Source organism: Ceratosolen solmsi, unplaced genomic scaffold (genome assembly GCF_000503995.2).
Source record: "Ceratosolen solmsi marchali unplaced genomic scaffold, CerSol_1.0 scaffold5, whole genome shotgun sequence".
Taxonomy (NCBI): domain Eukaryota; kingdom Metazoa; phylum Arthropoda; class Insecta; order Hymenoptera; family Agaonidae; genus Ceratosolen; species Ceratosolen solmsi.
Genome location: NW_011948454.1, coordinates 752994 through 765453, shown reverse-complemented (window position 1 = coordinate 765453; position 12460 = coordinate 752994). Strand labels below are relative to the sequence as shown.

The 12460-nt window shown below is 25.7% G+C and overlaps 1 protein-coding gene across 1 annotated transcript; it reads left to right on the top strand.

Moving 5' to 3' along the window:
• Positions 1-3517: 3517 nt before the first annotated feature.
• LOC105366742 (nuclear receptor 2C2-associated protein) lies at positions 3518-3987 on the top strand (the record flags this gene model as incomplete). Its single annotated transcript, XM_011505281.1, has 2 exons — positions 3518-3619; positions 3691-3987. Coding segments are annotated over 2 exons (390 nt in total), but the record flags the coding sequence as incomplete, so codon positions are not given.
• Between the last annotated feature and the right edge of the window lie 8473 nt (positions 3988-12460).

Below are 12460 nucleotides of genomic sequence, written 5' to 3'. Positions count from 1 at the left end.
AAAACTAATGAAAATACAAGTATATTTAGTATATTATAAAATAAAGAGCAAATAAAGATTGTTTATATATAATACTTTAAATAACGATATTCTCATATTCTATCTAACGTAATTTGTCTTAATTTTATTTTTAGACGGAATATAAGTGTATTTGTATGTAATAATGTAATTATCAAAATATAGAAAATTATAGAAAGATTTGAATCTTTAATTTATTTTAAATTGGTAATCTAAAGTCAAGTACATGTTTTTAAAAACCGTCAAGTTCATTTGAACAATATTTAAAATTTTCGTAATTATAGAAAATGAAAAATAAGGATTAATAAATTGAAATTTTGTTTACAATACAGATGGTATATATATGTGTCGCCTTACCTGTTCTGCAACCAAACAATAAAATTTATGAAGTCAATCGTGTCATACTATGAAAAATATCGTTAAAGTTAAAAATTGATTGTATCTGGCTTAGAACATTCATCTGTTACAAACATTTTGGCAATGAAAAATATATAGATACTTTACTACTAAATTAAAAAAAAAGACTATGTAGTTACTATAAGGAGGCGAATGCTACCCATATTATTTTTGAGTATTTTTTAATAAAATTTTTAACATAATACTTATTATTTTGAAAAGAGAGAATAGATAGATTCTTGATAGTTCTAGATAGTTCTTTCGTCAAACTAATCTAGTGTATTACATATATTTGAAAGATATAAAATTAAAGTGTAAATTTCGAATGAACTTAATTTTGGCTATTAATTACTTTTACTTTAAAAATGAAAATGTAATTAAATAAGAAATTTATAAAATATTGAAAATTCAGTAATGGAAGTCGTCTATCTTTACTAAAATTAATACTTATTATTTATGTAAAGTATTATTAATTAAAAACAAAAGATGATTTCTAAAAAATGTTACTAAAAAAATGAATACTGTATATATTTAAAATAACTTGATTACTGTAAAATTTTATATAAATAAAGTTTTGTCTATTTCATCTACAATTAAGATTTTATTAAAAATATAAAGTTATAAAATGAAATTCTATTGGAATGAATTATTGTAATAATAATGATTTATTTTATTTCTATAAGTACTGTTTTTTTCTAAATATTTTATTTACAAAGCTCTATATAATAATGTTATAGATAGAAATATATCGGTATTGTAATTATTACAAAATAATTTCTTTGTTCACACTTTTTTCAATCTAATATTGAATTCTGGTAGAATTTTGAGAATCAAAACTTAATGAAGAATCACTAATGAACGCAATAATGTTAATTATTTGTATAATGAATAAATGAAACTTTTATGTACTAGTAATTTTTATTATATTAATTACGTAATATTTATTATTATTATTATTATTATCCTTAGATTATACTTATATAAAATTGTTAATTACTCAAATTACAATTCTATTTTTAAATTTATTTCTTAAAAAAAGGATTTCATTGAACATATACTGTTAAGAAAATTTTTTATTTTCATTTTCCAATACAAGTTAATTAAATAACAGTGATAAGTTTAATAACGACCAACAAAACGAAAGAATTAAATACAAAAAATGTTCGATCTTGCTGTTTATTTTCATTCGATAAGATAATTACTAAATATTGTAATTCATAATTTATATACTTGTTAATTCGATCTGAAAATTTCATTAAATATATAGATATATAGATGTAGTAGATTAAAGAAAAAATATTTACACCAAATAACTAAAATTTAATGGTTATTATTTGAAAGTATCCATTATTGAATAGTTTATGTGATTTCAAAGTAGCTACGAGATATGGATCTGCAAACTTTTTTTAACTTTGTTTATATATTTTAAGTGTAAACATATAATTATTAAAATAAAAAATAATTAAATTTAATTCATAAGACATTTAAAATTAAATTGATTCCAACCAATTATTTGCTATTAAAAAAAAATGTAAATATATATATATTAATTGTTTCTTATTTCATATAGGCATGCATATAAAACGTGCAAGTAGGTGTGCATAAAGAGCATATAAAAGAATCTATCTAATATCAAGTATTTCTTGTTTAAATTTGTTAATACATCCTTTACTACATCACATGTTTTATTTTTAATGGCAAATAATTGGTTGGAATCAATTTAATTTTAAATGCCTTATGAATTAAATTTAATTACAAAAATCCCCGTAAATAAAATTTATTTATTGAGTTTTTATTGTTGTAAAACGAAGTTTATCAGGGAGATATTTTTAAATTTAAAAGATAAATGTTTTACTAAAAAATTTAGTTTATATCTTGAATAATTCATTAACGAAAATGGGTAACTATATATACGATTGATTGAATACAATAATATTTTTCTGAATAAATTAAAATTTTTTTTATTAATTATATTTTAAAAAATCTAAGTTAGTTTATCGAATGGTAATCCTCTTGTGTATGAATTTATAGACATTTGCTTATTTTTATTTAATTAATGAATTAATAAAATTACTTTAAATTTAAATAGTAAAACTAAAGTAAATATAAACAATTCATTGATTTTTTTTTCATAGAAAATTAATTTATAAATTAAGAAATAAATGTAGAACTCTAGAACAAGAACTCCCATTACACATGCTTACAATCTTGCTATTGTTTATAATCAAGAAATCGTAACTAATTACTAAAAGTATTATTCATTGCCAATGAGAATTGATTAATTTATTACTAAATGCTAATATGATTTATTGAATATTGCAGTCCGGAGTTATTTATTGATACAAGCAATTGTGGGTTATAACAATATATTTATGAACAATTAAAGAGTTTTTTATTATTATTATTTATTTATTACAAAACAAATTAAATTTCACTTTGAGCAATGATACAATATAAAATGGTTCTATAAAAAAGCATATTTCTTAAAAATATTTTTTTAAAAGATGTATCAAATTTTTCACATTATATTTTGTAGAAATTTTTGAAATCAAATTAAATGAAAATCATGATGTAGAATATCCAAACCTATATTTTATTTAATAATTCATTCTTCGAATCGCATATGGAAAAATGTTTAAGCTACTTGGTTCTTATAACCTACAGTAACACATTACAATACGTATGCATGCAATTTTTAAGCATTCATTAAATATTTCAATCGATTTTTTATTTATTTTTAAAATTATTTTTGACATGAAAGTATTGTTTATATTCTTATGCATTAGATAGATACATTCATAATTTTTTAGAATCAATTAGAAAAGCATATTATATGACAAATGTTTTATAGTGGGTTAGATTCTGACATTTTTATATTAGAAATTTCATTTATTCTGTGGAATAACATATTTTCATATGTCAATAAATTTTAAACTTCAACAAACCTTATAATTATGACGCTGTTATTAAATGAACAACAGTTTGAATGTCGGTATGAATTTTAATATTAACAAAATTTACTTTTTTCTATGATATCCTAACCTTAAATATTTATAGCAGCTGAAATTTTTAGTTAAGAAATAAAGTTATAAATGTAAAATTTTATATTTCTAGAGTTAGCTCTGTGTTAAATAAAAATGGAAAAATCTATGGGAAACAATTTATGTTTGACAAGAATGATGAAACATGTTGGAATTCAGATTGTGTAATTAAAAAAAATGTAATTAAATATAATGTATTTATACAAGTTTAATATATGTATATTTATATGTGCAGGGAAGCCCTCAATGGATTGTATTAAATTATTATAAAGAAATAAATTTAACATCATTAGAAATTCAATTCCAAGGAGGTTTTGCTGGACTAAAGTGTCAAATACAAGCTGGTTCAAATTTGAAGAATTTAAACTATTTTCAAGATATTTTTCCAGAAAATAGTAATTCTATACAGTTATTTAAATTAATTTCAGTAATAAAAGCTAAAATATTTAAATTAGTTTTTCAGAATAGTACAGATTTCTTTGGTAGAATTATCATATATAAATTATTATTAAATTATTCTTAGTTATCTCATATGTGAAAAATATAATGTAAATAGAAAAACTTAAAAGAAATAAATTTTTATACGATGTTATAATTTTGTACATAAACTTTTGATTTTGTTTTCATAACTCTTTCATCAGTATAATAGCTATTAATAATATAAATTTAATTGTTTAATTGATTGTAAAATCTTACACAATTTATTTTAATGATTAATTTTGCACTGATTTCATTCATAAATGTTTTCTTGAATTATAATATTTTATTATTTGTCTTAATATATTAACACAAAAGAGTTATATTCAAAAAGTAAATTTTATTATTTATAATCTATGAAAAAAATTATAGCTTTAATTTTTCTACCATAATATTGTTGGTATTTGGCAATTCTGAATTATATTTTTTAAGACAATGATTTCTAATATAAAATTTATAAATTTCAATTAAAGAATATAATAAAATTTGTAGCTAAAACCATTATTTACAGTAATACTTCACTCATACAATAAAAAGTTACCAAAAATAAAATAACAGAAATTTAATTAATATAAGGTTAATACAATAAAAATAAAATAAACTGAATATTTATATTAACATCCTGAGAATCACATTTTCTATGACAGAAATCTATGACGTGTAATTCTAAAAACATTTTGTTTAATAAGAAAAATGTATATTTATATTATATATCAAAACGTCATGTAATCCTTATTCAGTAAGGTTTTAAATACTGTTTTATATAAATAATACAATATAAATAAGAGCATTGGATGTTTAAAATGATAAAATTATAAGTTACTCTAAATTATAAACAAAACACTTAAATATCTAAAAGTAAGTATTAAAATCTCTTGAGGAATATAAATGTTAACATGTATTTCTGTTAAGTAAGACTGAAAGATCAACAATCATAAATTATAAATATTATATATTGCATCACTGCCTATATTGTTAATAACTATTAAAAAAGAAAACACGAAAATAAAATTTATCTTTTGACTTACTACTATTCCTTGTTCTCTCTATCAAGAATAATTTGTAATAAAATTATTAATGATTCAACGCTTTCTCTACAACTTTTTCTCAAACTTGAAATTTGAAAAATTTAATATATTTTTTCATATTATATAATAAATATAACAATAAACAATAAAATAAAATTTTTGTAAAAATATAATTGTCGATTATTGTCTGTTATATTTAAAATGTAATATGCGAATCAAATTTATATAATGTTTATTTAAGTTTCAAAAAAAGGTGGTTTTTGAATTTCGTATATGTTGCACTTGTTTTATTTTTATTCATAATAGAACTGGAATCTATATATTTTATTTATATTTCTTCTTGCATTTATGTATAGTATTTATTTGTACTATGTAATAGGTAATTTTTAAATCTAAAAACAAATTATTCTATTTATTTTCTTATAAGTCTCATAAAAGCAATTATTCGATTTTGAAATTTTATTAAATAAATTTTTTTATTAATAATTGCAATTCATTAAATTATATAAGTTTTCATAAATATTATGGAAATTGAATCCTTTGTTTTGATTTCAATTTATGTAATTGATAAAGAAAAGCAGAAACTATTACCATTTTTGGAAATTAACTAGATAGATGAGTACCTGTTGAGTTTTCTGTTGCCTTTTAATAGCTTTGAAAATTTTTTAAATGATTTTCTTTTCACGATATATATTTAGCACAAATATTTGGTTATATGAAAATAAAAATAACCTTAATTATTTTCAAATAAATCAGATAAAAATGATTTTAGATTAAATCGATACATTTAATTCGAAGTTAAACCGAATTTATTTCATTTATTAAGCAATTTCTAATATTTTATAAATTACAGAATTTATATTATAGTATATGCAAAAATTAAAAATCATTCTATTATGCTTAAACTTTCAAAATAATCTAATGATTTGATGTGCGAGCATAAATATTTTATATTATTTATATATTTTTTTATTTTTCACGGATTTTTCAAATACTACTCATAATTTATTTATTCTTAACTGTTTTTTTATTCACTAATTCATTGTTATCTTGAGGAATTTGGTAATAACTTTAATTTAACTCACAAAATTACAGTAAATGTATTTTTTCTTAAAAATTGTATTAACTATTTAAGTTTTTTAGGAGTAAAGATAAATTTTATATACTATTTAATTTTTGTCTATTTCATTGTCAAAATTAATAATATTAATAATAAATGTTGTTTTTAAAAATAATATAGTTAAGCTTGAAAAGCGAAATTTTAGTAACGCTAGTTATTAATTAATATAAATATATTTTTAATTTGTATATACAAAGTTAAAACTATTAGATAAATCTAAATTTTGTTTTCTAATTAGTTTGATTTATCTAATAAAATTTATATATATATTTATAATTTCGGTAAATATATTATTTTTAATACTTTTTATTTCATTAAATTTCTTATATTATAAAATTTTTTTACTTTTCATATTTTGTGTTTATACAAGCATTCAATTTTTTAATTACAAAAAAATGTATATTCAAATTTTTATTATTTATAAATTATAATAATATTCTTATATTATATATTACATACACATAATTGTAAATGATTTATGTAAGAAATAATTATAGTGCTCTGAATTTTGATTGTGTTATTCAAATTTAATATTGGATAATAGTATGGATTTTTCATAAATACATTATTTAAACATTATATAATAATTTTTTAAATATATAAAAATATTATTTTTTAAAAAAAATTTGTATTCTGGAATAATTAAATTTGTTATTCAATAAAATTAAAAAAATTATTTTGGTACGTATATTCTTGTTTTATATAATTTACTGATCTATGGTTTACCGTATGTTTAAATTGAACTTTAATTACAATAATTTTCATAGATGTTAACAAAAAAAAAAATAAATTATAAAACTTCTGCAGTTGTAAATAAAATAAAAAGACTTATATAAATTTCGTAAAATTAATAATAAAATAATAAATTAAATATATGGATTAAGAACATTCTAATATGATAATGATAGAATACTGTTGAAAAATTCAGTCATCGGTGGTCGAAGGACCTAGATGGTTTGATTAGACTATGTCCACCTATGACCTTTTCGTGCTGTTTATTGCGTTTTATTTTACAAGTATACAATTATGATTCTACATTGATAATGAGAATTGTTGAAATCTTGCCTTTCGTTGGTGGTTACACATGGTGGTAGCATGCACTACATATCGAGGTAGTAGGTCGTAAATGTCCGGACCTCTTGATGCAGTGCGCTTGGTTGTGGGTTACTACACTGAGCAGTGAGAGGTCGTAAATCTCTGGACACCCCTTAGTGTAGTTGTCTAGAATTAGACTTAAAAATCCCAGGTGTTCGATGGAAGGATTGCGGCCAAGTGGAAAGGTTAACGCATTTATTCAATAATTAACACAGTTGCGTATCTTGTCGTTTTTCCCCGTTATTTACAGACTACACAATGAATATGATTCTAAGATGGTGTTGAGAATCTGTGAGTTCTTGCAGTTCGGTGGTAATTGTCACGTGGCGTTAGCATGCACTACTTGCAGGGGTAAGAGGTTGTAAACCTTCTGATCCTTGACCTAGTGCGCTTGATGGTAAATGGTTATACTGAAAGTAAAAGGTCGTAAATCTCCAGTACTTCCTCGTGTAATGCCCGTGATGGCTGGCGCACTCGCACCTTGAAAATGCCTTCAAAGTTCGCTACTAGCGGTTATAGACTGAGAGAATGCCCTCGCAGATACTTGAGGATTCCTTTAATTCTTAGTCGTGGAGGTTGCTACAATTTCACTTGAATGATTCTCAAACTGTATTATATTGTATCACAACGTCGTTGATTTCTTCTTCTATCACCCTTTCCTTGTCGGTGAGCTACTTGAATGCTTGTACAATTTGACAGCGTGTTCCCGCCGTGATCCTCACTCGAAGCTGAGGGCATGTTCATTCCGTGGTGGCTCTGCTAAGACAGGTCGTGTTTCGTGCCATGACGTCTTCACTAAGAAAGAGTGAGACTCCTCGCGTGTTCGCTTTATATATCCACGCGAGAGTTCAGTTATCTGGCAACGATAGATAGGTGTTGCTATACGTAAAACTTTGCAAGACGTTCGAGAGTAAAGCTTTAGGAGTTTCGAAAACTCCGGGAAAGCAAAGCTTTAGAAAGTCAGAAAATTCCAACCAACGTTGTTGTGCAGAGACCAGACAAACACTGTAGGACGTTTAAAAGTAAAGCTTTACAATGTTCGAGAATTCTCGGGTTCAAATGTTTACAAAAATCGAGAGCTAGAAGAATTATAAATTTCCGAGAACCAAAGGTCTTGGAAAGTGCTCCAATTCCGAACAAATACAGAGTTTTGTTCAATAATAATATGGAAATAAATACTTTTAGAAGCAGAACAAAATTTCCATCATAAACTTCATTAATATTAAGCGATGATAAAAATATATGAAATAAGATATGATACATCTGAAAAAAATTTAATATTTTTATTTTTTATACATTACGTATTTAATAAGTTTTCCATATTTTTATATACGAATCTACTTATAATATAAAATTTAATAATCAGAGTTTTTGTCGTTAAGCTATTAAGATAATATATATGAATAATACGGTAATCCACTCTTCTAGTTAATAAAATGGTATAAAAAATTTAAGTCATTAGTAATTCTATAAAAGACGCTATGTTATTATTAAAACTTGAAAAATATATAATGTTACGTTAAAAATATATATATAGTATAATGTTAGTAATAATAATCTAGCAATCAAATTTATAATAAATTTGATGTAATAAAGATACATCTAATTACTGTAAGTGCTATATTAAGATACTATTTTTAAAGACAATCCAATTAATATAAGCATAAATCTAGATTTTTCATTTTTAGAAAAAAGTATTAATTTGAATATGTTCAAAGTAATGAAACAGGAATCTTTTGTGCTTCAAAAAAATATTAATAAGAAATTATATTAATAAGAAACAATAGATATTTGATAGAAAAAAAATACCTAAAAATTTATATACTTAAAATACTAATATTAAATGGGTATAAAAGGAAAAAAATAAACATTATCGGAAAATATTTATAGAAACATTTAGTTTCACGTTATATTTAACATTAAATGATATAATGAAATATAGAGAACTCTGAATAATTTATTTTAGGTGTGGAATTAAAGTGGAATAAGTTCATATGCCTCTGGATATATCTGTGTTGACTTAATTCTCGTTTTATTTAAGTAATGCTTAAATCGACTATAAAATAAATTGATTTTGGATGATAAAAAACTATATATATATATAATTTCATATCTGGATATACAATGAAAATAAATATTTTCCACTTTCTAATGTAAATATCTATCTATAAATTATTAATAATAACAGCTTTAATGAATAATTATTTTAAAAAATTTTTTCAAATAGTCAATGATATTACTGAAGTTGCAGTAAAAAAAAGTAATAATATAAAGATAATTTTTATTACTAATTATTAATAAATATATTAATAGGGGTAGTTTTCAAATTATTATTATATTATATTAAATACCTTAATATGAGAATGATTATACCATAAAGTAGATAATTATGTGATTTTTAAATATCAATTAGTGTCTGGGATCAGACTAAAAACCTCCTTATGATGGTGGGTGGAGGCTTGCTGGCAAGTGGAAGGGGCAATGCAATTATTCAATACTGCCTTTAATGTTTATAGTCTTTCCTTTTATTAAATTTAATAAATAGTGAATAGTTAATATTCTATGAATGTCGAAATGAGTGTATGATAGAATGAATAGATGAGTGTTTCTTCATTAATGTTGGTGGCGATATGTCTGTACGTGTATTCTTGATAGCCTGGAGCGTGATTTCCCTTCTTTCTTTGGGTTGAATATTTGTAGTGGGAGACTCGTGGTGGTAGGGGAAGCAAGTTAGTGCCGTCTTAGGATCCAGCGTGAGGTCAGCTGTAGTATACGGAGTGATGGGAGAACGTCCGTGTGATGTCACTGCTTGTGTCCGTGAACTCAAATGTAGTGGTGGTATTGGCGCACGTTCGCGTGCTCGATGTGGGCTTAAACCGCGGTGTAAGGATAAGATGTAAGAACGAGCGTCTGGTCGCATCTTACTTGAGTTGGCAGGAACCGCTGTAGTAGTAGTCGTAAGAACGAGCGTTGGCGTTACTTACATGCGAGCGTAAACCGCGAGTGTAGATTGGCGGTCCTGTCGTGATGGGTGCTTGTTAACTAGTAAGAAGTAGTAAGGAACGAGCGTCTGCGTTGCTTACGGAAGCGTGGGTACCAATATAGTTGTGGCATCGTTATTAGTATCATAGGTTGCTTGATGCTTGCCATGGCCTCCCAATGGCGATGGCAGGGTTGGATAGCGAGCCCGATGTGAAGAGTGCATGATTAGTACTAGCAAGAAGCAATCGCGACACGTGCAGTTCCTTACATATTCTCGTACGAACTGGCTGCGCCGATAGCGCATCGGTGGCTGTTACTATGCCGCTATTTGTCGTGACATCAATAGGGCATAGCCTTGTAGGGTTCATTTGTTATTACTTCTCGGAATTATAGTCGTATATTAGAGTTTTTCGGGTAGAAGCATTCTTTGAGTCCGTTGGCCAATGTTTACAAAACAATGTTTCTCGCGCTCATGCTTCTCCCACTTTGTATTCCGCTTAAAAATACTGTAATCCGTAACAATTCGACTGTATTTGACTTCGTAATCGTATTAGTCAAATACGGCTACTTAGCGAACGAGATTAAATAGATTAAAATTTCTAAAATAACATTGTCTGGGATCAGGCTAAGAACCTCCCTTTGATGGTGGATGGAGGTGTTGCTGGCAAGTGGAAGGGGCAATGCAATTATTCAATAATACATACAGTGTTTCTTGTCTTTCCTTTATTAAATGTAATAATATAATAAATAGTTCATGATCATAAAATGTACGAATGATGGTATGAGCAAAATTTGGAGAAGTTTCTTCGATTGGTTTACGTGCTGATGAGAGTGTGTATACTCTCCGTGAGGTGAGGAGTGACTCCTTCCCTTCCGAGAAGTGCCACTGTAGTAGTATATATGAGAGCCGTCGCTGTCGTACCGAGGTCGTCTAAGTGATACTGGGTCGCTCCTGCTTTAGTGTCGGTGTGTAAGAACTACCGCTGTCGTACCGAAGTCGTCCAAAGGGGGACCGTTTTGCTGCTATCTTAGTATCGGTGTGATCCGTTAATGTGTGTAGTATGATGGATTGTGAGCTCTTCGTGTTGACTACGTAATCGTTATTACGCTAAACCGAGACAAGACTGGATTGTAAGCTCTTCTCCTGGTAGCTATGCCAATATTTGTCGTGACGTTAATAGGGCATAGCCTTGGAAGTTTCATTGTTATAATTCTTCGGAATTATAGTCGTATATTCGAGTTTTCGGCGTAGAAACATTTTTCGAGTTCGTTGGCTAGTGTTTATAAACAACTGTTCGCGCGCTCATACCTCTCCCACTTTTGTATTCCGCTTTCAACTGTTTCAATCCGTAACAAACATAATATCTTTGATCATAACGTTATGCCTTTTAAATACTTTATGGAACTCATTAAATACTTATTAATCTTTTTTTGTGTGTAAATACTTTATATCTTTCTTATTGATTATGTAGCAAATGAACTAATTATTTATTTTCTGTTAATAATATTCTGTCGCACCATTATTTTGACCCTATATAAATATTTATTATTAATATAGTGCTGCAATCATAATAACATTCAATATAAAGCTTATATTAGACTACAAAATACTTAATATGTTTTAGAAATGTTGAAATTAAAATAGCTATTTTTCTTATTTATTTATTTTATTACTATGATAAACAATAAAATAAAAACATTGTTCGGGATTGAGGTAGCTTAATTGAAGTTTAAAGGTGGGAGAATTACAAAAGCTTGTTTGTAAAAACGATTCAGCGATTCCGGGAATTTTCACCAGGAATTTCACACACCTGGCTTACGGTGTTTTTTACTATCAATTCAGTTTAATTATTAGAGATACAGTTTAGTTCATTATACTTTTCAGCCTTTCCACTTCTGCCTTCTTTCTTCCTAATCGCTATAGCGAGAGATTAATCCACTGAACTATTGAATTGGCAGTTCGAGCCATAAAATAAACATTAAATTTCGAACATTTGGTCCTTCGAGCCGAATGATCTCATCGCCAGATAGCAGATTCAAGGAATTAAGCCGGACCTGCAAACATCAGGTCTGCCAGTGTTCGGATTTAAAGGGTTAGCTTATGGCTCGAACTGCCAATTGAATAGTGCAGTGGATTAGTCTCTCGGCAGGATAATTTTAAAGGAAATCAATAACGGACAAGGCTGAAAAATATAATATATTTATTTTAAAACAAGGTTTAATGAGTGTAAACAATTATAATAATATTGCACTGTTGTGTAGAAATAAATATTCTGTTGGATTATTCAAAAGATGTGTTCTTG